The sequence below is a fragment of the Danio aesculapii genome, chromosome 12 (assembly GCF_903798145.1).
Source record: "Danio aesculapii chromosome 12, fDanAes4.1, whole genome shotgun sequence".
In the NCBI taxonomy this organism is placed as follows: domain Eukaryota; kingdom Metazoa; phylum Chordata; class Actinopteri; order Cypriniformes; family Danionidae; genus Danio; species Danio aesculapii.
The window spans coordinates 11,979,878-12,007,451 of record NC_079446.1 but is presented as its reverse complement, the minus strand read 5'-3'; the positions used below and the strand labels follow the sequence as shown (position 1 = coordinate 12,007,451).

Below are 27,574 nucleotides of genomic sequence, written 5' to 3'. Positions count from 1 at the left end.
AAGAAAGCACTCAAAATATATACAATTTACACAACCTTAAATATGTTTTCATTTTCCCCTCTTCGCTCTCAATTTTTATTTAGTATATCTATCCTTAGATCAGATACTATTGATATTTCTTTGTTTTGATTTATTTTAGTTTTTGCTCATTTTTTATTGGTACCATAGTAAATAATGTGATTATTATTGTAAATGGAGTGTATCAAATAAATCTGTTATACAATAAATGTTTTTTAAAAAGAGATGGTAGTGGCACATAATAATGCTATTTATATTTCACACCCGTTGCAGCAGCTCTGAAGCCCTCTAGCGGCAGTTTCGCTTCAATGCGTCTCAACATTCAAAGGTCTGTGCGTCCTTCACGCGCATCCCCGCAGCACCACTCGGAATAACCTTTGCATTGCAATATTTGAATGAAATTAGCTTAATTGTTGGTTCACGTATTTGCGCTTCTCCCGCGAGTTAAAGCGATGTGAATCATCCTAAAATGGTTTGCCGACCGGCTGGATGCTGAGATCATGATGAGGTCAGTATAGAGGAGGGGTGCAGACGGTCGCCATCAGTGTGTCTCTTTAGCGAGGAGAGGGAGAAAGCTACTGTCCATCTGCACTTTGATAGCGGAGAATGGCGTTTTCATGTCGACTGTGTTCGCCTGTCATCATGCCTCGTCTCTGAATGCGGTTGTGTGTGTATTTGTGGCGTAAGGGAGGAGTCCTGTGGGATGGAGCAGAGTTTCATGCAGTCCGCGATGGCTATGGGTGCACAGTCCAAGAAAGGCTTCTCCAGGAGCATCGCAGTGGAGAGGAAAAACCTAATCACGGTTTGTAGGTGAGTGTGAGAGCTTTCAGATGCTGTAAATGTGTGTTGCTGTGTTGACGGCCTTCAGAGTCATAAACATGGATGCGGTCACTCATGACAAAGATTATTCTCTGCTTTATTCGTTACCTTCAGTTAGAAAAAGCTGATGTCAAAGGTGAACATTTTAATCATCGTCTTAAATATAACTGAGATGTGTTTTGTGAGGTCTATGACAAACATAAATACAACAATGTGTACACCCGAACGCTAAATATATTGGAGTACCGCAGTGTTTGTTTTTAGGAATCTGCGTATATTATCAGTCGTTAAAAGTGTTGCATCAAATGTTTCTGGACACGAAATTATCCTTGAAACCGGACATTGCACGCGATGTGATTTATGTCTGTTCCCCGGATGATGTCGTTGCTATGACGACAACCTTCTCCTGCAAGGGCAGCAGCAGCAGCAGGGCTGACGGGGGCACCTGCTGAGCAGCACACAAAACAGGAATCACGAATAAAACGATGATTTTAGATATAAAAATTCTGATAAATCATTGATAATATTGGTTCTGTCAAAACTCTTAGATTCTTCTGATCAAGACAAAAGAAGATACTCTGGAGAATTTTGAAATAGGGGGCACAAAGTAACACCTTTTGGTCAAATAATAACCAAAGTAATGAGGTTAGACAAACCATAGTTTTTTTTTATCAACAACACACAAGCCTCTCCTACAAAACACTGGTTGTATGATCGCCGGACATGGGGTCAGTTCTTCGTACGTGGATTACTCAAATAGCTGGATTTGGTTATTGATGATTTGACATGATCCAGGATCGTTTCGTCCTTCAAAACTGATTTGAGAATTGTTGTCATAGCAACAGTTCTGGTAGCTCAAACCTGCTCGGGAGCAGGCTTATTTCATATAAACAGGATAAGATCGGGTCAGTCCAAGCAAAGATAATACTGAAAGTATGTACCAAGTTAAAATATATATATATATATTAACAAAACTTATGCAATCGGCACTCCGAAATAAAAGTACAAAGACTGCCACTAGGTGGTTTAAAGAGAAAATTTATTGAAATTAACTTTATAGATTGTTTTAGTACAATTTGTGTATGATAGGCATGCACAATAGGTGACTTTTCTTTTTTACATTTACATTTAGTCATTTAGCAGACGCTTTTATCCAATTTTTAAAGGAATGATACATTTATGCAGTCATAAACATGTTCTGACAGTTAATATGACGGTGATTTGATGCTTCACAAAAGTTGCAGACACCTTTACCAATATCAAAATGCTTTTGTAAACATCCATTTATTCTTTACACAGATTAAGAAACCAGCTAGAATAATACTACCATGCTACTATAATGAAGAAAATCCGCTCTAACTGTAAAACTAAATAAATTGCTAAATACTCTTGACACATGAAAGTGTAAAGCATGCAGCTCACAACAAACATGGAAAGTTTTTGGTATCATATTTAACAAACAGTTTACTACGAATTTTATGTAATTTAGCTCACATGGATAATTGAATATTAATCAGATGATGTCATTAGGCTGTCAGCCAATCGTTGCATTGCTGATCATTATTTCGAGGATCAATAGATCTGTCCTTCACAACACATGCAGCGATCTCAGTAAGTTTATCCAGACATTTTAATCTGATTCACAAACTTGTTTGAAGAACCAAATTAGCCAGAGATCAGTTATCAAGATTAACAGGATCTGCCAAATCATCTTAGATCATTTAAGCGAGCTACTGTATGAAGAACAGACCCCTGGTTTCTGTGCAGTATTGACAAAAGTACCAGGAGTAAAATTGTTACTATTTACCCTACCTGCGAGGCTAGTTGTAACAGACAGAGGGTTAGTTGTGTCACATACTTAAAAAGTCAGATTTCACACAGTTAATTTAATTTCTGTTTACTTTAAATAGTATATTTCCTCTTCTTTTTTTTAAATTCATAGCACAGCATGTTTGTTTATTTATTTACCTATTGGATAAACACATTTGAATTTATTTACATTATTATTGATTATTATACAATGCATTTATTTGCATTATTAGCATTATATTCAATTTAATTTTTATTTTTTATTAAAAAACATTTTTTATATAAAAAGTTCTCAACATTACACTCAAAATTAAAAAATGATTTTGTTAGTTTAATTAGTGTCCAACAGTGTGTGGCTTATAAGTATGGCCAGACGGAATCTGGGGACATTTTTTTCACAGAATTTTGTTAAAATTCTGCAGATTTATGCGGAATGATTTTGGGAGTATCATAACTAAAACCTGAATATATGAAATAAAAAGTTATACATTTTTAACTTGTATTTAATGTTTGCAATGTAAATCCAATTAGATCCACTTTATTTGGTAAACAAAGCAAGTCTCTCATGTAATATATCTACTAAAAGACAGAAAATATTACTTTACAAACTGTATTGTAAATCAAATATATATTTTCATATTAGTCAATAATACTGAAATTAATTAAAAAACTGAAATATAAATTTACACACATTTACACAAGTAAATAAACAGAATCAATGATGGGCTAAAAATATGCGGAATTAGTAATTATTATTAGTAACACCCTGTTACAACTAATCCGCTGTGTCGTGTTTTCCTCAAAACTGGCTAGCAGTCACTGTGTTTTTTACATCTTTCAAAATGTCTCCATCTTTTAGACTAGAAGACGATTTCACTTACATACTTCAACTGATTTTTTTAAAATAAAAAAATATAGAGCATAATAAAATACTTTTATGCTCCAAAATGGTTTCTCCTGTGTTTCTCATTCAAATTTTACCAAACTTTTTCAATAATTGTCAGGAAGACGTCTGCCGACACTGTAGTGAAAAGCATGCCATCCATGAGCGAATACCTTAAAACTCAGTGTTACTGAGTCCTTTGGTATGGTACAGTTCGTTACACTTTTTATGTCCGTTTCCATCATCAGAGCCACTTGACTGTGAGTAAATGATGAGAAAATGTCATTTTTGCATGAACTATCCCTACATTCCATTAATGAAAACCTTCTATTTCACAAAAAAGGTTCTTCACACAAAGAACAAGATGGCTCTTTGAAGAGCAGAACTTTTTACTCTTCTTCAGAATAGTTTTTCTATGGCATCACAGAGAAAAACCCTTTCTACATCATTTATTTTCAGGAGTGTATGTGCTAACATTTTAGTACAGAGATGCTCAAAGTAGGGCCCGTGGGCCAAAGTTGGCTCATTGTAACCTTTGACCCACCATCCCATCTGAGAGGAGAGCGAGTATGATGGAGAGGGTTGAGGCGAATGACTAAAACGGAGATCGTCATTTAGTTTGACCTCTTTTTCGCAACCTTTTTTGTTTGTTTTATTGCTCAGCTACAAAAAAAAAAAAGAAATTAAATGTTTCAATTAAATGTAAATTAATCAGATTTTTAAAATGTAAATACTGTGACTTGATGGATAGAGAACTATGCAGAAGACATCAAATTAGAATGTTTTGTTTGTACTGTAATAAGTTCATTATACAATGTTAAAAATACTGTATTAGTTTATATAAAGCTATGTTTTTTAGTCATTTTTACACATTATTAGCCAAATTAGGAAATTACCCATGGTAAATAACCCAACCTGTATTTACCTTTGGTTCACTAGCCTCAATCAAGTTGGGATTTTGGCCCTACTTAAGAAAATGTTGGGCATCCCTGTTTTAGTACGTCATTTAGTTCACTACAAAATAGAAATTCTGTCATTATTTACTCACTCTAATGTTGTTTCCAACCTTTTTTGTTCATATTTGGAATCAAATTGAGATCTTTTTTTAATGAAAACATTTATGGGACATTTCTGTTCCTCTTGTAAAAGTCTATTCATCTAAATCTCTGACGCTTTAAAATTACGGAAGACTCAAGAACAAATAAAAAAAAAAAAATATATATATATATATATATATATACATATTTACAGTTAGTTTATTCCAAACCTTTCAAGGATTTCAGGATATATGAAAAGATTTTGGCCTAATTTTGACTTTTGTTCACATTTACACATTGATCAGTGAATATTAACAGAAGCTCAGGAATAACTGTTCCACGCGTGAGAACAAACCTCAAATGTGCAGCGTAACAAAAGATTAAAACGGTAGTTTTTGCACATCAAGAAAGCATGAGCTTCTCTGAAGACTGTAAACACCTTTCACAGATTAATGCTGATATTCAGTAAGCTTAAAGTGGATGTAACACGGTTTCTGCCAATCCTAAATTCGTTTTAAAAGGATTGTCCATGCAAAAATAAAACTTTAATTTAATTCACTGAATCTCCTTTCTGGACACCCAAGGTCGCCTTACAACAAGCATCAACAGCCATACCAGAACAAATTAAAACAATTAATAAAATGTTGCCAAACAAAATTTTAAAAACACGTAAGGATTTGCAGGTACAAACGCATCGTGAGTATAAAATAGCATGATAAAAGATAGTCAAAAGAAAGCCTGCTTAAAAAGATGGGTCTTGAGACAAGATTTAAAAATGTGAAGACTATCACTGCTCTTTAGGTCCATTGGAAGCGAGTTCCATAGCCGAGGAGCCATAGAGCTAAAAGATCTGGCTCCCATTGTGCTGAATTGAGTGCGAGGTGGCACCAGGGAGAAGGAGTTGGCTGATCTAAGAGTGCGAGAAGGGGTATAAATATGAATATTCATAAATCGTTGAGATATTGAGGAATACGTGGTCAATGTTCATCCAATGTCAATGTTTGCCCTTTCAATCCCTGTGGCTTCTAATGAGTTTAGTGAGCTAATTAAAGCTGATAATATAGTAAATAATGTTTAATATGTTGCATAGTCCTTCCATTTTGCTTAATAAGACCTCCCTAGTCATCAGGAGTAATGGGGATTGAATTGGAGTTGTTTGTATGTGTTTTACTTTAATCCCCAAAACAGGTGACCATTGACTTGCATTATACAAATGCTCTACTGAATAAAAAAGTCACCTATATCTTTGATAGACCAGTGGTGATTAAATGAATGTTAGATTTTCAGTTTTGGATGATCTAACCCCATAAGTAACAATAGGATAGTGTTGTATCCTTCTTATCTCCAAAACGGCTGTATCAGATTTCTTCAAAGACAGTTTTAGCTGTGCTCATGGAGGTGTGCTGTGGGTGGAGCTAAAGAGTCACGAACAGATGCAGATTCTGCATAGAGATCACCCACTAGCTCTGACGTCATCGACATGAATGAAACAGAAGGAACACAAACTTTATTCACTTAAGATGACAATGGCTGAAAGCCAAATCCTGCCATTTATTTTATATCCAGAATTAGATCCTGAGTTTACAATCAAACAGCAAGAACAACATCAGACTTTAGTTGAAAATCTACATATGAGAATTACTGTAATGTACCTTTGCTAAGCAGCTGTTTCTAATGACTAAGTCACCTTTGATGATGTCATATTAAAAAAAAAAACAATTCTGCGCATGCTGTTCCCACTATCCATACTAAAATAAAAACACTTTCTGAAACTTATACAAAAACTAAAGGAGTATGTTTCTACAGAAATGGTACAGAATGCATTAAATTTGGCATCCCCTGTGAAGTAAATAATTTATTTTTATTTATTCAGACAATCAAATTAAATGGATTAATTTGATTCATGTGGATTTATTGATGTATTTTTAAACAAGGGAGTTTGGAGTGAAAAGACTCCAACAGAAATCTCTCATATATTGATTAAAATACCTTTAGGTGTGCTTCCAAGAATAATTAATTTGAAACTGGAGGATGAGTAAATGATGACAGAATTTCCATATCAGGGTGAATCACCCACAGTTAACCCTAATCTTTCCACAAACCCTTGAAGACAATAACAGTTTTTTTTATGTACAGTAAGTATATACACATATATATATATATATATATATATATATATATATATATATATATATATATATATATATATATATATATATATATATATATATATATATATATATATATATGTGTATATATATATATATGTGTATATATATATATATATGTGTATATATGTGTGTGTGTGTGTGTGTGCGTGCGTGCGTGCGTGCGTGTGTGTGTGTGTGTGTGGCGACGTGGTGGCGCAGTGGGTAGTGCTGTTGCCTCACAGCAAGAAGGCTGCTGGTTCGAGCCTCGGCTGGGTCAGTTGCTGTTTCTGTGTGGAGTTTGCATGTTCTCCCCATGTTCGCGTGGGTTTTCTCTGGATTCTCCAGTTTCCCCCACAGTCAAAAGACATGCGATACAAGTGAATTGGGTAGGCTAAATTAGCCGTTGTGTATGTGTGTAAATGAGCGTGTATGGATATTTCCCAGAGATGGATAAGTTGGTGGTTCATTCCGCTGTTGTTACCCCAGATTAATATAGGGATTAAGCCGAAAAGAAAATGAATGAATGAATGTGTGTGTGTATATATATATGTATATATATATATATATGTGTGTATATTATATATATATATAATATATATGGTGGGAGGCATGCTTTGTTGCGCTAGTGTCCCACCAGTGACAATATACATCCATATCGCACTGCTACGAGTGTGATATTTACGTTTATACGTTTAGTTCGACAGCACAGTATATAAAAAAGAAAATCAAACATGTAGAGTCTCAAAAATGTTTTTATACGAATAACTACTTTTTTCCACCACTCATTCATATCAGGATATCTGACATCAGAACAGTAGAAACCATTGCTACTTCACAAACGTCACTTTAAAGCTAGTATTTTAATAATTCTCTAGCATAACGTCTAAGGTGACTTAGAAAGTCACTTGCCGCTTTTAAGTTTGATGAGCTGTAGTTGGAAAACACTGAGTTTTTCTCCCCTAAGGACTTATTATGCAGTCTCTGTCGCCATTTTGTGGTGCAACTGTCTTTGCTCTGCTCAGTATGACAGGCTAATGGCCCCTAACATGCTGAATGTTCAAAATTATAAATATTTAAAATAGGCACTATCCTTATAAATAAACTGCATAGTTGCAATCTAAACAACTGCATTCTTGTCTAAAAAAGCCTCAAAAGTACATTATGTTGTCCAACAGCTGCAATATTTGTCAAACTGTAGTGAGTCTATTGATCTGCTGCCAATCAGATTCGAGAACCAGACAGAACTGTTGAATATACTGCTGTATACTGCTTAAACTTGGCCAGGACACTCTTGTAAAAGAGATTTGGAATCTCAGTGTGCTTTTTCCTTGTAAAGTAAAGGCTATAATTATAATGATAAAAAAATAATGATACATACTATACTAGTTATAGTGGAATGAAGGTTTTTCTCTCTGGTCACTGTCTGTCAGGTCAAACTCTGCCTATTGTACTGCAGTGGAGGGCTGTACTGAAAGAGTCATTGTTGGGATCAGAACAATTGATAGTGAAGTCACTGCTGCTTTTAGCATTGACAGGAAAAACAAATATCACAATTTCATTTCATGCAATTAAATGAAATGATATTCTGTATATTACTAAAACACACAATACACTGTCACTAAAATGGCTTTAGTTATGTTATTTATTTTAATATAATAACCATTCAATTATTTAGAAACCACACTAAAAATGCTGGGGTCAGCTCTAGAATTCCCACAACCCTAAATGGGATATATGTTTAGAATGGACTCTTTAAAACCAAGAAATAAAGTTAAATAAATAATTAAGTAGGCATACAGTAAACCACACTAATTGGTTATGCACCCTAAAGTTGAGTACTCTGCAGTTAAAGTATACATATGACCCATCTGTGGGTGAAGTACAGGAAGTAACTAAATAGAAAATGTCCAGTCATTTATCAGAAAGATTCATTTAATGCATCGATCCATACAGTTCAAGGGAACATCGCATTAGTCATCATTTCATCACGTCATTGGCTATTAACTCACCACCGCTTCTCACAGCAGGTTTTTAAAGTATAGACTAGGGTGTAGTTAAGATATCTTTCTGAATTTGAAATGGTTTCTGTTAAATACATTAGTTTGGATAAAATTAAAGACATTCCACAAGGTTTGCAGTAATGCTGTATCTACAGTGTCAAGTAATACCTCATAAAATCTTGTGTTATCTCTTGTAAGAAAGACGTGTACTTAAGTTTAGTTTATTTCAAATGTAAATAAAGTACACGTTAAACATTCTAAGTACTTTGTAATTATACAAATTTTTAAATTGTAAAAATTTTAATTGTAGATTGTTTAAATAAATGCTTTGTAATAACTATTGTCTAAGGTCTATTATAATTGTTGTAAATATATGTTTAAAATATATTGTAAGTTAACAGTTAAACTGTAACTTCATGAGGCCACTTTTTTAGGTACACCTGTCCAACTGCTCGTTAACACAAATTTCTAATCAACCAATCACATGGCAGCAGCTCAATGCACTTAGGTATGTGGACATGGTCAAGACAATCTGCTGCAGTACAAACCGAGCATCAGAATGGGGAAGAAAGGTGATTTAAGTGACTTTGAACGTGGCATGGTTGTTGATGCCAGACGGGCTGGTAATAGTATTTCAGTAACTGCTGATCTAGTCTGCGATTTTCAAGCACAACCGTCCAGTGAGCGGCAGTTCTGTGGGCACAAATGCCTTGTTGATGTCAGAGGAGAATGGCCAGACTGGTTTGAGCTGATAGAAAGGCAACAGTAACTCAAATAATCAGTTACAACCGAAGTATGCAGAAGAGCATCTCTGAACGCACAACATGTCCAACCTTGAGGCAGATGGGCTACAGCAGCAGAAGATCACACTGGGTGCTACTCCTGTCTGAGGCTACAATTTGCACAGGTTTACCAAAACTGGACAATAGAAGACTGGAAAAACGTTGCCTGGCCTGATGAGTCTCAATTTCTGCTGCGATATTCGGATGGTAGGGTCAGAATTCGGCATCAACGACGTGAAAGCATAGATCCATTTTGCCTTTATCAATGATTCAGGCTGGTGTTGGTGGTGTAATGGTGTGGGGGATATTTTCTTGGCACACTTTGGGCCCATTGGTACCAATTGAGCGTTGTGTCAACGCCACGCTCTACCTGAGTATTGTTGCTGACCATGTCCCTTTATGACTACAGTATATCCATCTTCTGATGGCTACTTATAGCAGGATAATGCGCCATGCCATCAGGATAAGCGTGAATCATCTCAGACTGGTTTCTTGAACATGACAATGAGTTCACTGTACTTAAATTGCCTCCTAAGTCACCAGAACTAAATCCAATAGGGCACCTTCGGGATGTGGGATGCGGGAGATTCGAATCATGGATGTGGAGCCAGCAAATCTGCAGAAACTGTATGATGCTATCATGTCAATATGCACCAAAATCTCTGAGGAATATTTCCAGTACCTCCTTGAATCTACACCACAAAGGATTAAAGTAGTTCTGAAGGCTAAAGCGGGTCTAACCAGTTACTAGTAAGGTACCTAATAAAGTGGCTGGTGAGTGAATATTTACATGCATTGTATATCAGTGTTAATAAAAGTTACTGTTCAGTACATTTAGCAGTACTCCAAGCCATATTTCAAAGACAATAGAAGACATAATTATGAAATGACTCCTTTAGATCTACATACAGTAAATTCTACTTAAGTGGATATAATTAAATAAAACTACTTGAATTTGATGTAATTTTAAGCAACAATAGATTTAAATGAACTATGAATAACATGCAGTTGTGTGTAAAAAAAATTACTTAAATTCAGTTCATGAGATAAGTGCTCTTAAAAAAAATATATATGTTAAAGTGTAATTCTTGATATGAGAATTCAGTCATGTTCCATAAGCAACATTGGCTCATTCTGAAAACGTAGCTCTATATACATTTTTGGAGATTGCGAATTATGTAGCCAGAATTACATATGGCTGCATTTCATCTTTAAAGGGCACCTATGGTGAAAAATTTACTTTTCAAGCTGTTTGGACAGAAATGTGTGTAAGTATAGTGTATAAACTGTCATATTGGGGTGAAATAAACACACCCAGTCCTTTTTTTTCAAATTTGATGACATAAAAACGGTGGACCAATTAGAGCTGTTTTCAGATCGACCGCAACTTTACGTAGGAGTGCGGTCCCCCCGCCCACCAATATTGATTGACAGCTGCGCATTAACATGTCCGGTAGTCACGTGTATAATCATATAATCAAGACAGGACGAGCGCAAAGCAGCCGGGAATAAAAGGTGTGTTCAGTTTGCTAGGTTCATCAATCATCATCAAACGTGATCAAGAGTGAGTTTTACATGTTTAAAATGTTTTAAAACAGAGCATGTGTGTAATGAATTACAGCGATTCACTTCAGATGCACTTAATCAGCACAGCCGCATGTCAGAACAATTATAAAGGAAGACGCTTCAATCCCGGTTATTAATATACATTAATATAAGAGATATCCATACAGCAGTGGATATTACCAGTATCATGTCACATGCGTGCAAAACGAGTGCAAAGCTTGACGCGCTCTCTCTCTCTGTCTCTCTCTCTCTCTCTCTCTCTCTCTCTCTCTGTGTGTGTGTGTGTCTTCGTGTCTGAGCTGTGTGTGTGTGTCTTCGTGTCTGAGCTGTGTGTGTGTGTGTGTCTGCGTGTCTGAGCTAAGTGTGTGTGTGTGTGTGTGTCTGCGTCTAAGCTATGTGTGTGTGTGTGTGTATGTGTATGAGGACTAGCCTTAAAGGGCCAGTACAAAAAAAACAGCAAAACCTTTTTTCCAGCTAAAATATAGACACTTCAAACAGCTATAATAAATAATCTGATGGGTGTTTTGAGCTGAAACTTTACAGACACATTCTGGGGACACAAAATACTTATATTAAATATGAAAAAAGGGGTAACCTATGTGCCCTATTTTGGTCATATGGCAGGTTTTCTGTGAAGACACTGTTGGAAAAGTACACCGCAGAGCCCATTGATGACTCTTCTGAAGAGTTCATTAACTTTGCTGCTATTCTAGAGCACATCCTCAGCCACCGTTTTAAAGGTAAAAAGTCTACTAGTTCACAGATTCGCCTGTATTGCTTAAGAAAGCTAAGAAAATATTTAAGCTTGCAATATCCTACATATTTATTTATTTATTTATTTATTTATCTTTTGCAGGCTCTGGCAGCTGGTTCGATGGCCAGCGCAGTTTTTGGGATTTCATCCGTCTGGCCTGCAGTAAAGTGCCCAATAACTGCATCAGCAGCATTGAGAACATGGAGAACATCAACTCTTCACGAGCAAAGGTGGGTGTGCAAATCTCTATAGGCATACTTCCTTTTTGTGCTTGGGAGAACTTCTACAAAGTGTTTATATCTTACATCCAAGTTAAAATACAAGGTTAGTTCACCCTAAAATGAAAGTTCATTCATTTTCTTTTCAGCTTAGTCTCTTTATTAAACTGGGGTCGCCACAGCAGAATGAACCGCCAACTTATCCAGCATTTGTTTTACGCAGCGGATGCCCTTCCAGCTGCAACCCATCTCTGGGAAACATCCATGCACACTCATACACTACGGACAATTTAGCCTACCCAATTTACATGTACCACATGTCTTTGGACTGTGGGGGAAACCGGAGCACCCGGAGGAAACCCACACGAATGCAGGGAGAACATACAAACTCCACACAGAAACGGCAACTGACCCAGCCGAGGCTCGAACCAGTGACCTTCTTGCTACCTACTGCGCCACTACAATCCTCCTTTATCTTTGGATCACAAATTAAAATATTTTAGATGCTCCCTGACCCTCCATAGACAGCAGTGGTTCAGAGATGTGCAGAAAAGTCCAGAAAAGGAACCGAAAACATTGTCAAAATATTCCACGTAACTTCAGTGGTTCAAATGTAATCATACGAAGCTCCAAAGAATAATTTTGTGTACAGTGAAAATGACTTTATTTGCCTGTGTTTTCTCTCACAGGTCAGGTCGGGGTACACATTTACATTTGGGCAGTACAACATATTGTCATTACATTCAGCCATGCAACACACAAACGTTGAATTGCCCATGGTAAACACACTGTTACCTGACAAAGAGTATTTTCATCTGTGTGCTGAAAATAAATGAAGGTCTCAGGTTATTGGAAGGACATGAGGAAGAGTAATTAATAACATAATTTTCATGAACTAATCCTGAAAGAGTTTGTTTAAGGATCTAGTCTCTTTAACCCATCCTTTCCAAGAGTCTGCTCTGCACTAGTCAGAAAGCTTAGTTTGCTGTAAGTGGTCAACAGTGTACACTGTGTGTCGGAAACCAACCATTTATACCATATCTGAATTTCAACTCCTTAAAGCTTAGTTCACACAACATGACTTTAAACATCGGCAGATCACAGTGCCGTTCAAACTTGACTTGACTTTTGTCTTTAAATCACTGTGATCAGTGGTGGCTCAGTGGTTAGCACTGTCACCTCAAAGCAAGAAGGTTGCTGGTTCGAGACCCGGCTGGGCAAGTTGGCGTTTCTGTGTGGAGTTTGCATGTTCTACCTGTGTTTGCGTGGGTTTCCTCCAGGTGCTTCAGTTTCCCCCAGAGTTCAAAGACATGCGCTATAGATGAATTAAGTAAGGTAAATGGGCCGTAGAGTAAGAGTGTGTGTGAATGTGAGAGTGTATGGGTGTTTCCCATGAAAATGAAAATCCACTAGTGTAAATGGTACCCAAAACCCACTCGGTTTCTCCAAGGTCACCTGAAAAGCTCCACAGTTTCTCCCTTTTTTTGTAAGGTTTGTATAGTGACGCTTGCTGTGAATTGTCATTTATGTGGATCTTTAGGGAAGAGCATGGCTGCGGGTTGCACTGATGGAAAAGCGTCTGTCCGAATACATCGCCACAGCTTTGCGAGACAGCCGTACAACAAGGTCAGATCAAAGAACAAAAAAACAACAACTCAGTATTAATCATACTATTTTAATCTGTTTATGCAATGGACTATTTATAGAATGCTAAACTGTTGAATACAGTAAATAGCGCATTAAAATGTTATTGCGTTATGAATTACGTGTTTGCAGGAGGTTTTACGACGAGGGTGCCATAATGTTGCGAGAAGAAGCCACTGTCCTAACCGGAATGCTTATAGGACTCGGTGCGATTGACTTTAGGTAAGATGATGGATCATGTAAAGCTTATGATACTTAAATGCAGGTTTTGAATGTCATTCTGTGAAGTGTTGTGTGAACTTTGTTGTTCTGCTCTTTTCAGTTTCTGTTTGAAAGGGGAGGCTCTGGATGGGAAGTCTGAGGCTGTTATTGACTACACTCCTTATCTTAAATTCACTCAAAGGTAAAGAACCTTTATTTCTATTGTACAGCTCTGTTGCTTACAGGGAATAGCTTAGGGAATTTATTTATTTAGAATTTAATTTATTTTATGTATATTTCTCTGTATAATAGGGCTGCATTAATCACTATTTTTGAATATTTTAATTTGACATTCAGCTCATGCTGAGTTCAGACTGCACGATTTTCAAAGTAATCGCGTCACAGATGTTTTCACAGTGCATGACTATCTGGGGCATAGACTGTAAAAGATATGGACATAGTATCCGTGACGTTACTCATAGGTTTCTGAAGAGCGCAAAATGAAGCTAAAAGTGGGTGTGGCCAACCGGTCCCATTTTGTTTGAGCGTCATCAATCCAACTGGGGGTAACCAAATAAGGGCAAAGAGGCGGAGCTACAGACACCTGCTAGCATTCTGCTTAGATGGGCGTTTCTTTGGGAGAAACGCTTAGTACTTCATTACCTGCGACTTGTTTGTGTTCTGACCACATGTGCTTGGTTGTATACTAAATTTGTAAAGTGTTGAGTCTTTTAAAAACACTTTTGTAATACATTGAGCCGCTAAGCTTTGTTCTTATGTAGTTTTTCTACAGAAGGAAAACGCGAATTACATCCAAATACTGTTAGTAAATGCAAGGCTATTGATGAAATCCAGGCATAGTACTGCATGACAACGTTTTAGATGACTGTTCTATACTGCTAATCAACCTGTCAGATTCTGGAGTGCTTTACAGGTCTAAAGAAAAATATAAATGATAAATTAACTTTAATAAAACAAATACATTTATAGAGATGGTATATAAGTATATAATTTCACTCACCTGGGAAATGGAGGCCACGTCAATGGTTTGTGATTAAGTTTAGAGTTAAGTGCACAGCATGCCATATCATCTGATAATTGTAAGAAATAATTCCAAAAAGCAGTTGACTGTGTAAGCTGCATAAAACAACACAAAAAGACGTTGTATATGCCGAGTTCAGCGACTAATCAGCTGGAATCAGCTGTGGTGAAGTGAGTGTGTCCTGCGAGACCTAGCTGTCACTCAAGTGGCCACACCCTTAATTATGCAGACTTTATATAACTTAATATAAACAAAACGGATGAGTTATAAAAAAAAATTCACCCCCTCAGTTGTCATGAAGGGTTATATTAGCTAAATGAACCAAAATTGTTCTTTGTACCAGGTTGTAAACTTGTTTTTTTCTGCTGTAAAGTTGGCCATTATAACAGTGGGTTCAATAAAAATTTGCTCTATTATGGAGCCAGTACTAGCGAAATTTCGATGATTTGCAGTTACAGTCACTTCCATACAGTACTGAAAAATCATACTAAAGTAAAAGTACCATTACTTGCCTAAAATGTAGTGCAAGTAGAGTAAAAGTATCTGTTGTGAATGGTACTCAAAGTATGAGTAAAAAGTAGACCTTTCAAAAGTACTCAAGAGTAGCGAGTAGTGAGTATTACACAGTGGCACCGCAGGTCACCACCGCCAAAAGTACCTCACATCAGCCTTAATAAATAAGCCACCGTCTTAAGACCAACGTTATTTTGATGTCCAAAAATGACGTTAAATGACGTTGATATTTGGTTGATTTTAGGTTGTGTTGGAAAGTGACCAAAATCCAATGTCGAGCCAATATTTTAACCAACGTTTATTTGTCAAGTATGGTAACCAAAATCCTGATAGATGTCATAGTTGTAATGTCCACACAATGTCAAGCTGTAACATCATTAGATGTTGATATTTGGTTTAATCCATATTGGACGTTGAATACTGACGTCGGCCGGACGTTGGGCTCGGATGTAAACCCAATTTTCATTTCCAAACAAAATGCAACACCCCCACGTTGTTGCCATTTTCTCATCAGTGACATGCATCTAAACAGTCTCTGTGTCATTGTATGTAAAGATTTTGGACATCTTCTTGGACTTTCTTTAATTCTTTCTTCGCAACAGTTTGCTGCAATTTCTTCGCAACAGTTTGCTGCAATTATAAATCACCCGTGTCTTGAGGTACTTCATTATGAGGCAATTTACCTTCTATGTGAGATTTGATTCGACAGGAATCACAGATACGGTTTTTCTAATCCCAAAGACAAGAAAAAATAAAGTAGTGACTGCAGGTTGAAGGGAAATAGTGGAGTAAAAGTACTGATACAGCACTAAAATGTACTCAGGGGAAAGTAAAAGTACACATTTTTAAAACTACTTAGTAAAATACAATTCCTGAGAAAAACTACTCAATTAAAGTAATTTGAGTATTTGTATTTGTTTCTTTACACCACTGCTTCCGTATTACCTTTTGAGGGAGAGCGGGAGGTTGCCGCTTGATCTGGGGTAGTGTTCTGTTTGTGCTGTTTACACTGTAGGATGGATCAATGAATGTGTGTTTCACACCACATGATTTTACAATAGGAAGAATCACAGACAACGTTGTCTCAATCTACAAACTACATCTCACAACCAAACACATGAGAAGTGACATCAGAACAACTCAAGGTCACGTACTATATATTTTGTTATTAACTACATAATGAGAAAGAAGCCTTTTGTGGGGTAGAAAATGGACTTATTTTGCTCACCTAGCTTTAAAGGGATTTAGCAATTTCTCTCAAACCTTTTTCTTTGTCGACCCTATTTTAATATTGATCAGATGACAGACACGGGTGCTGCTGCTAAATTTCAATTAGTTTTTACTTCATTTCATGGGTCCAAATAGACCGAAAAAAGTGCTTTTAACTTCACCCCCTGGCCTGCAGATACCCCCACAAGTGGATGCTGCTCTCTCATTGGCTGTGGTTAATCACTGATGTTATTACCTCTTTGCTAGTTCATTAGAGTGGGAACCAGTAATGAAATAAAAGAAATGTTTGAAATAATCACGATTACACAATTAGCATGCAGCCCTCGCACATTATATACTGCAGTGTTGCTGTGGCAGTAAGATCTTTGTTTGTTTACACTATTTTTCCAATGAGGAAATTTGTCTTGAACCATAGGCCCACATTTGCATACCTTGAACAAAAACATACACAAATCAACACAAACATTCAGACACCATCACAAATATTACACAGTAAAATGTCTAACTGATGTAGGTTGAAAGATTTCTAAGAAACGATTGTATCTGCACACAGGCAACCTGTATAGTCTACGAAGGCAGTAACTGTAATGAGTTGGTGAACAACGATGTTGAGGATACAAATGTAGCTTTATTTGACAATTGTCATAGGTCAAAACAGGGACAGACAGCATGTAGGTCATCCAAAGTGTAGTCAAAGTCACTGGTCAAGAAATTCAGCAAAACAACAAAACAATGGTCAAAACAGACTAGACAAGGCAAGGAAAACGCTTAGAATTGCTCACTTACAGCTAACAAGACTGAACAAAGTCTCTGTGTGTGTGCTGTTTATATGGTCCATCTGATTAGTCCATCATGAGCTTCTAGCTGTGAGCGTGTAATCAGGGGAAACCAGGAACTGGTGTGTCTGAGGTGCATGATGGGAGTTGTAGTTCATTAAATTGCCATATACGTAGTTCTCCAGCGATCTGCACAGGCTAGGTTGCTGGTGATCTTGACAGTAACTCACACTCACAAGATGAACTATGCGAGGGCTCAGCTAATATTTTTATAGCTTCATTAAGAACTGATAGCTCTTTTCCCTATGATTCTCATGGCTGTCTTCACCAAACGTCCAAGCTTGGCTTTAGATTTAACTGTATTGCTTTCACACACAGTGTATCCATAGTGTATTATGCTTTCAATCTCAGCTTTGCCAAATAAAATCATAACTTTTTGCTGTACCTCAAAGAAAAATGTTGTTCTGTTGTGTTCAGTTATGATTACCTCAGTGACGATGAAGATGGTCAGAGCGTGGACAGCAGTAACAGTGATGACAGTGTGGAGCATCCCTACATCCCTCTGGTCACAGATGAGGAGAGCTGGAGGAACAAGTGCCGAAAGATGGAGCAGAGGTTCAAGATCGTCAATGCACAAAAGGTAAAAACGCACAACAACAAGATCTCCGTATAGTGAGTGCTCATAATGTTCGGTGTGCTGAAGAGTTTTCGCGATTCTTTTAGGGGTACCTTGAGGAGCTGGTGAGGCTGCGGGAGTCCCAGCTGAAGAACGTGGAGATGGAGAATAAGAAACTCACGGCTGGACTAGAAGAACTGCAGCAACAGAGTCAGAAAGAGAAGAGAGAACTAGAGAACATCATACTGGAGCTGCAGGAACAACTGTGAGCGCTGCAAACACACTCTACTGATGCTTAAAATTGATGGAATTAGTTTGGATCAGTCGGTTTAGACCAGGGGTGTCCAAACTCGGTCCTGGAGAGCTGGTGTCTTGCAGATTTTAGCTCCAACTTGCCTCAACAAACCTGCAAGGATGTTTCTAGAAAGCCTAGTAAAGCCTTGGTCATGTTGCACTTTTCGCCCTATAGACTTCCATTCATATGCTTGTGAATGCGACAAACCAAAAATGCAAGCTTGTACGAAAAGTTTCGCTGTGTTGCAAAGTTCAAGCATGGTGAACTTTAACCTGCAAAATCGCATCACGTGACTGTGGGAGACCGATCGAAGATCAAAAGATGATCTCTCTGTACAGAAATTTAAAATATTGACCAATCACTTGCTTTGTTTTAATGTCTAATCATCTTATTTAATCCCGCCCCTTTTCGCAGTGCCGTACGACAGATTTTTGCATGCTCAAACTTTAGTGTGACCACAGTTTTACACCTTGATTAGCTAGCCAGGTGTGTCTGATTAGGGTTGAAACTAAACTTTGCTGGAAAAGTTTCCTCCAGGATCAAGTTTGGACAGCCCCTGGTTTAGACGTATACGTCTAGTTGTTCAATATATCAGCACCATCATATTAAAATATATATACTGTCAATGAATGTTTAAGCATATTTATTACATGTTCAATATTTATATACAAATTTAGCATTCATTTTGATGAATCAATTCAATTTAGTTCACTGTCGTTGTTCATGACAGCAGAATTCTGTCTGGTGAATCTCAACTTACACACAAACACAAAGAAGAAAAAAATGAATGCATTTTTACTAAATTAAATAAAAAATAAGCTTTTCTTTACTAATAATAAACCAGTGTTTCGTGATTTCATGAATATGTCAGGAAATCTTACAACAATTAGTTTTTATTTTGTGCTTTTATTTTAATATTTGTTTTAATAGATTGAATTTGCTTTTGTTTATGTTATGTTATTAGTTTTTATAGAAGCATGTTCCCGCCACTGAATAAGAAAAAGGTTATTGCGAGTTTTTAGCTCAGAAATGCATGATACAAACTCGCAATTCTGACTTTTTTTGTCAAAATTGTGAGATGTACATTTAAAATTGCAAATTATTAAGTCAGAATTGGGAAATATAAACTCACAATTCTGATAAAGTCGCAATTCTGATAAATGAAGTCACAATTGCATGATATAAAGTCAGAATTCAGGGATAAAAATTCAGAATTCTGAGTTATAAAGTCAGAATTCTGACAATGTAATATGTAGGGGATAATCAACGGCTCTCCATGCATTAAAGTCCCTAAGAAATCAAAACTAACAACATGATTTTGTTAGCTCACCTTACTAGTTTTGTGGTGAACAATTCATCTGTGCATGTCATTAGGAAAAAAAATAGTTTGCCTTTCTAATCTTTAATTGAAATCTGAAAATGCATTTCCTGTTTGTTTTCAGTTAAATTCTCAGATTACTTGATTTTGAGATAATGGACATGGCTAGCATACCTAACCACGCTAGTTCAACTGTCAGTTTTGACAACAAACAGAAATGGTGAGCAGAGTCTGTTAGGTTGCAATAACTCGACTAAAACCACTTTTCCTGATCTTTCTGAATGAAATGCCTACATTACAACATCCATTCAGCAAGTGGTAGAAAAAACAAGCCACCACTGTTTACTCATTTAAAATTCCGTTTCTCTAGGAACTGCGTCACAATACAAAAAAAGTAACGATCGCAGATTCCGCGCTCTGCCAAAAAAAACACCTGAGGACAAATAATAGACAAATCAAAAGACCAATGACTAACCATTAGATACACACAAGATGAATTATATATCACATTTTAACAACAGAGAGATGCAAGACGTCCAAAGTGCACTGAGATCCAGCGGCAGGTCCTGAGATGGTCTGGCCAAAATAAAGCTTCTCTCGGTGAGGAACTGTTTGCAGAGCTGCCGCTGAGTGACTGGAGCTCATAGTCCGAAGCAAGTTTTTAAAGACGTGCTATTCTGATACATAAACTGCAGACTTGACTTAAAAATAACTACATTCCTGCTTGAAAAACTCTGTAAACTTGATTTTGTTGCATAATAAATGAGTATTTTTCTAATTTTGCACATTGCCTGTCCGCTATTAATCATGCTCGCCATTAATCATCCTCGTTTACTTTTAAAAAATGATTCAATGGCAGGAATTGGCTTTTATATATGTCTATTTAGTTTTTAGTTATTTTAGTAAATAAAGTTGAAGTAAATAAAAATTTAAATATTTAATATTAGTTTTTCTCTGTATATGCTATTATTTTCTTTGCGTTAACATTTATGTTGTTTAAAGCAACAAACTCTATTTACTATTTTCAGAAAGAGAAAAAAACTTGCTTCATGCAAATAGCTTTCAGATCATACTAAGTTTATTAATAAATTAATTGATTAATTCAAATGAAGTGGCATGATTAGTTTTAAATATTCTATCTCTGATACATTTGAAAGTCTAAACGTTGCTTTGTTTTTTCCAACAGTATGCTGGTAAAAAACAGTGTGGCAGACAGTCATCTCAAAAATCAGGAATTACAATATTCATTCCTTAAATATATCATTTATATATCAAAACTATATGTTTTGGTCTGTAATTGAATTGCAGGACAAGTCTGATTCCAGGCGAATCACATCCACTTTCTAAGGATCTGTCAATCCCTCTTGTTAACCAATGGCCATCACTCCAAAGCTACAACAACCAGGAAGACAGTAAACTGTACCACAGGTGATGTATTTACTTTTAATATTGTCACAATCACCAGCGATCTAATCCTTGCAGATCACTGGTAATAATGCAGATTGCTAAATAACAACAAATCCGCTGTTGCATGGACTACATGTCCAGTCATGCACCGCTCACACACACACCGGTTCCTCATTCCATTGATCACACTCTCACACAGCTAGAGGATCATTACAAACTGATTACATGGACTTTAAATACAGCGCGCACACACACACACACACACACACACACACACACACACACACACACACACACACACACACACACACACACACACATATCTTGGCTGAGTCTTGTTTATCTGTTTGTGAACTTTATGATGCGTTTTCCTTTCCTTGTCTTGCCATGTTAGATCCTTGCTTTGTTGTTTTGTTTATTAACGTTGTCTGCTGCCTGCTTTTTGACTATATGTTGTATGAACACGATTCTAGATTTGCCTGTATACATCTGTTTGCCGGTGTTGACCGTTGCTTGCCTGACCATTCTATGTTGAATAAACCTTCCTTGGACTTTCCATCATATTACAAATATGGCTCAACAGCTTACTCAAAATATAAGTCGAGGTCAAACTGCAACAACACAATTATAAAGCTTTTTTGGACAACTTAATTGTTTTATGTTCAATCCACTTAAATTTGTTAAAACTAATCGGTTACCTTATTTCCCTCATGTTGTCCCAACACAAATTGATTGATTGTGTGGATCCCAGCATTTTTTCATACAATTCATACAAGTTTTCCCAACACAAATCTATTAAGTCAACTTAACAAATTTAAGTAGATTGAACATAAAAGTTGTCCCCAATAAAATCTCAAGATTTGTGTTTTTTCAGTTCATTTTAAGTAGTTTGAACACACAGTAAAAATCTTTTTTTGAATGTACTGTAGATTGGGAAGTATGCCAGTAAAGAAGATTTACTGGCAAATACAATAATGCTCTGTCATTGCTTTCTTTTTAGGGGTAGTTTTCCCAGCCCGGAGCCCCATATCAGCCTAACCACAGATTCTCAGAGGACAGAACGAAAACAGAATGGAAAATCCTGGTGCACAGCAGGTACAGCTTAAAATCCACTGCCAACCAATTTAAAGGGATAGTTCACCCCCCCAAAAATCTATCATTGTTTACTCACCCTTTAATTGTTTGAGGATTTTTTTTTTATTCTGTTGAACATAAAAGATGATATACTGAAGAAAGATGGAAACTGGTAACCATTGTATTTTCCTACTATGGACGTCAATGGTTACCAGTTTTAAATAGCCCCTATTATGGGTTTTTGAAAATGACCTTCCATGCAGTGTGTAACACAACTCTAAGTGATGTGAAATATCCAGCTAAGGCTTAAATCTGAAAGTGCACCTTGTTTAAAACTATTGATTCATCTATAAAAGAGTCGACTCATAGTGGTTTGAATGAATCGCAGTTAACGAATCTTTAGCCATGTCGGCGTGACGTCGACATTGTTTGCTCGCCCATTTGTTGCGCGAGCAAACTCAGGAAAATTGAAACCCCCCATTTCTAGTTTATATGATCCTAATGATCTGAGTGATCTGTTAGGTTTATATTCAGTGAGCATATCTGTAATGTATTGAGGTCCTAGGCCATTGAGTGAGTTATAGACCAGTAATAATACTTTACAATCTATTCTGAATGTAACTGGGAGCCAGTGTAAAGACCTGAGGACAGGCGTGATGTGCTCTGATTTCCTGGTTCTGGTCAGAATTCTGGCCGCAGCGTTCTGGATGAGCTGTAACTGTCTGACTGTCTTTTTGGGAAGGCCAGTGAGGAGGCCGTTACAGTAATCCACCCTTCTGCTGATCAAAGCCTGAACAAGTTCTCACTGGAAACAAAGCATCTAATTCTTGCAATGTTTTTGAGATGATAGTATGCTGATTTACTAACTGCTTTAACGTGACTACTGAAACTCAGCTCTGACTCCAGAGTCACACCAAGATTCTTGACCTTATTTTTTGTCGTTTGACCTTTAGTGCCAGGGTACGCATTCACCTTGAGAACCTGATCTCTGTTCCCAAACGCAATCACTTCAGTTTTCTCTTTGTTTAACTGAAGAAAGTTTTGGCACATCCAATTGTTAATTTCATCAATAACTAGCCAGTTTGAACTATCTATTTACCACCCTAAAGGGATAGTTCACACCAAAAATGAATATTCTGACACAATTTGCTCACCCTCCTCATGTTCCAAACCTGTTTGAATGTTTTACTTTTGCTGAACACGTTTTGAAGAATGCTGGAGACCGACTTTAGAAAGTACTCACTTTCATAGTTTTCTTTCACTCTATTGATGTCAATGGCCACCAGTTTGTAACAAATGTCTTCTTCTGTGTTAAAAAAAAATACTGGAACCACTTTAGGGTGAGTAAATGTAAAAACTTTTTTGGGTTTGATAATTCTCTTTATTTCTTTGTTTTTCAGAAAAAGACTACACTCCGTCAATGCTAGGTCTATGCGGCTCAATGTCCTCTTTGCCCAGCTGTAAGTCCCTGCCAAGCTTGAGGTCGACGGAGTGTCTGGTGAACATCAGCGCAGAGCCCAGTCCTGCTCTAACCCCAAGCTAGAAACCACCAGATGTCACAAGCAGAGAGAAACTGCCCTGCCAGCTAAGCCATCCAAAGATATGCGGCTCGGCTACAGCCTGGGTAACCCACTTTCCAAAATTCACATGAAAACATCATTTATTTTCCCTTGAAGAGATATTACTAGTTATGATGGGATATATTTCTCTCCAATTTATGGTGTCAGAGCTTCTCTCTGAATGTCTTTGCTGCTCAGCTCTTTCTCCTGACTTGAGGTGGAAACCATTGAAGGCAAACTGTGGACTATGCACTGACTGACCTGAGACCTGTTTTTCCCTACAGTATAGGACGTCTCAGAGCCCAAACACAGCTTTCCAACAATTCTGTTGCCCTTTAAAAATCTCCTTACAAAACACCTACATACAAAATCACAGTCTGAAATTAACCAGTGTGTGAAAGAAAGCATATTCTAGTTATATAATAATAGTATGTTGACATTATCATCACGTTTTTGTTGTTAATTCTCGCCTGAACATCCCTCCTCTGCCAAAACAAAGAGAGAACTCATGCCAAGATGATGTGTATGTCTTACTTTGCGGTCTGCTGGTGGTAATAAAATGAAAGACATTTCTGGAATCGCTGCCTTATTCCTCTTTTTCTTTCCTGTTTGAGCGTCCTGCACACGATTGGCAGTGTATTGTTGCTGAATGACTGACAGTGATTGACGTAATCGTAGCGGATGCATATATATCTGCATACTGTTGTACTGTACTGTACGTTCGCCATCTATTTGTCATCTGTTGTCCCCAATGCGTGAACCACATTCATCTTCGGTATATTAGCAGCAAATTCCCGAAAGCCTAAGTTTTATCGTAACATATAAAACTGATAAGGTAGATTCACCCGTCCTCCATTGTCAGTGTAACTGAAAGTCTATTAGTTTGAGAATGTGTGTGTGTTGTGTTAGACAGCTGTTCACCCTCAGTTAGAAGTTTTTTTTTTAATTCATTGCACTTTTTGTTTTGGTTTTAAAAGCCATTGGAAACTATGCTGTTTGTCACTTAAAATCGCAATAAAACTGCCATTTTTGTCATAATGTTTTCCACTGAGTCATAAATGTTCACTGTTTGTATCATCGGTTCACCCTGCAGCCAAAAAGCGGTTACTCACTGAAGCTAAGCAGGGTGGAGTCTGGACAGTACCTGGATGGGAGACCACATGGAAAAACTAGGTTGCTGTTGGAAGTGGTGTTAGTGAGGCCAGCAGGGGGCGCTCAACCTGTGGTCTGTGTGAGTCCTAATGCCCCAGTATAGTGAAGGGGACACCATACTGTCAGTGAGCGCTGTCTTTGAGATGACACATTAAACTGAGGTCCTGACTCTCTGTGGTCGTTAAAAATATTATGGCAATTCTCATAAAACAGTTGGGGTGTCTTGGTCAAATTCTCTCCATCAGCCCTTTTGCCTCAGTCAGACTAGCAGCGACTTTGTAGCTGCCTGTCGCTTCGGGTGGCGAGCTGCTTCAAATGCAGGGGTGTCTAGGGATATACAGCACAAATACAACCGGCCTTTGAGTGAGCTGAGAGAAGATCACGTGAGTTCTACTGGTGTTCTATTGGCCGTTGCTCAAGAAAGTTGCTCTTCATTTGCATAAAGTTGAAGGATTCTCAACTTTGTTGCGTCACTTGACACGCCCACCTGGTTGCCAATGGTCGCTGTCGCTCACATAGATGGAGGTCGCCGGAAGTCGCTCACTCTCCGTTGAAACGAAAGGTCGCTTGTTGCTTTGCCGCAGCGAGTCGCTTGTAGTGTGAATGAGGCTTTACCAAAGTCCCATTAAAGCAAGTCATTTTACTCTGCGGCCATCTTTGAAACTCGGGCAGTATGCTCGGGCATTCTGTCTGAATGGGGAAACATCAAATGCTCCAAAACTGCTTGCCAAGCTTACGATTTACGAGGAATCACTAATAAAATTAAACAACAACTGTGTCTTTAGTTTCATTTCTAAACATCCAAATCACACAAAATCTGCAGAAACTCACGTCTGGTCCGAGCCCCTCCCCCGGAGAATTGTCAGTTTACAGCGATCGATGATTGGCTCCTGTACTAGTAGGCGGGACTTTATACACCATATTGACAGTTACACTTTTCCCCATTAAAAAAGATACGAGTGACATGTCTTGTGTATTTTATAGTTTTTGGCTTTACCCATCATGGCCTCCCAATCATTCCCATCCACCAAATTGGCTGTATTACTGTCTCTCCACTCCCCCTATAGCTTGTGGTGTGGTGAGCGCACTGGCGCCGTTGTCCTGTGGCTGCCGTCGCGTCTCTCAAGCAGATGCTGCACACTGGTGGTGGTGTGGAAACAAAAGGAAATTGGAAAGTGAACCATGGTCCTTTAAAATAGCTTTTACTGGCCTTCACTGATGAAAATGTGCACGTTTGCTGGCCAATAGCCAGCCAGGTGAACGGGGTGGTTCTTTTGTCTCAAAAAGTGGACCTTTTTTGCAGTTATTAGCCTCATTTTCTGTTTAATTATGAGATTTCAATATTAAATTTAGTGACATTTTAAGCACTACTTTTACTGTAGCTGTATTAGCTTGTCGGATGGTCATCATAATCGCACTTTTTGATTTACCAAAAATATTTCCTAAAAATTTAGAATAAAGAGAAATATGAAAAAAGAATTATTTTTAAAATTCTAATTTATTACATCATTTATCATTTAAAAAAATAGGTATCCGTCTTAGTTTTAGATTAAAAACTGTAACCTATTGTTATTTATTCAACAAATAACAACCTGTTCACTGTCCAGCATATTCTTTCCACAGTCAGAATTTGGCCACTTGAATAAAAACATAATTAAAACATAATAATATTATTAATATTAACATAATGTGGAGCTTCACAATTTTTCTAGCCTCTCATGTAAAAAAAGTGCATTTGAAAATTCATGGATAACAACACATTCATTTTAATATGGGCCGCTTTTGGTGTGTCACACCTTTTTATTGCTCTATTTTGTTTCAAGAATAAGATCCAAGATTTAGAATAAAAGTTAAAATGTTTTTTCTTTTTAAAAACAAAACACTAGAAGTTGAATTCTATTTCGTCAGATTGTATGTTTTCTTGCACAAAATACTTTAGCTAAAGTCACACCAAAGCGACAGTCAACAGGGGATTCTGCTTGGTCTTAAAGCATTTTTCGATGGGTTATTTTCACTATTTGTGAAAATGCATTGCAGCCGAAATAGGACAAATTAGCTCATGTATTGGATGAAATCTGGACCTTTGTCAGTGAGGGGTGGGTCTCCCGAAGTTAGTATGTTGCTATGAAGATGATACCCCACCTAGCAACAATAAATTGTAAAAATATGATCAAAATGTTATTTCTGAGTCCTCTATAAACTTTTGCAAACAGTGAATTTGATTGAATTTGGCATCATTCCAGGATTTTTACATTTGAATGTTCTTTAAAAGAAGTAAAGAAAATAAACATGAGATGAATGTCCAACTAAAATATTTTAGGGACTTACATTCTAACTACAGTGGCTCAGGAGTTAGTACTGTTACCTCACAGCAAGAAGGTCACTGGTTCAAGTCTTGGCTGGGCCAGTTGCCATTTCTGTTTGGAATTTGTATGTTCTCCCTGAGTTGATGTGTGGGTTTCCTCCAGGTGCTCCTGTTTCCCCCACAGCCCAAAGACATGTGCAATAGGTGAATTGGGTAAGCAAGATTGTCTGTAGTGTGTGTGTGAATGTGAGTGTGTATAGGTGTTTCCCAGTACTGGCTTGCAGCTGAAAGGGCATCTGCTGCGAAAAACATATGCCGGAATAGTTGCTGGTTCATTTCGCTGTGGCTCTGATAAATAAGGGACTAAGCCGAAAGAAAATGAATGAATGAATAAAAAGCAGATATT

The 27,574-nt window shown here is 37.3% G+C and overlaps 1 protein-coding gene across 1 annotated transcript; it reads left to right on the top strand.

Moving 5' to 3' along the window:
* Positions 1–321: 321 nt before the first annotated feature.
* On the top strand, positions 322–24,749 carry rundc3ab (RUN domain containing 3Ab). Its single transcript, XM_056470159.1, has 12 exons — positions 322–526; positions 706–828; positions 11,689–11,804; positions 11,921–12,048; positions 13,577–13,662; positions 13,813–13,902; positions 14,003–14,083; positions 17,920–18,082; positions 18,166–18,323; positions 20,980–21,099; positions 22,079–22,173; positions 23,553–24,749. Exons 1-12 carry the CDS (start codon positions 519–521, stop codon positions 23,693–23,695), a joined length of 1,311 nt encoding a protein of 436 aa, XP_056326134.1. The 5' UTR covers positions 322–518; the 3' UTR covers positions 23,696–24,749.
* Positions 24,750–27,574: the final 2,825 nt, after the last annotated feature.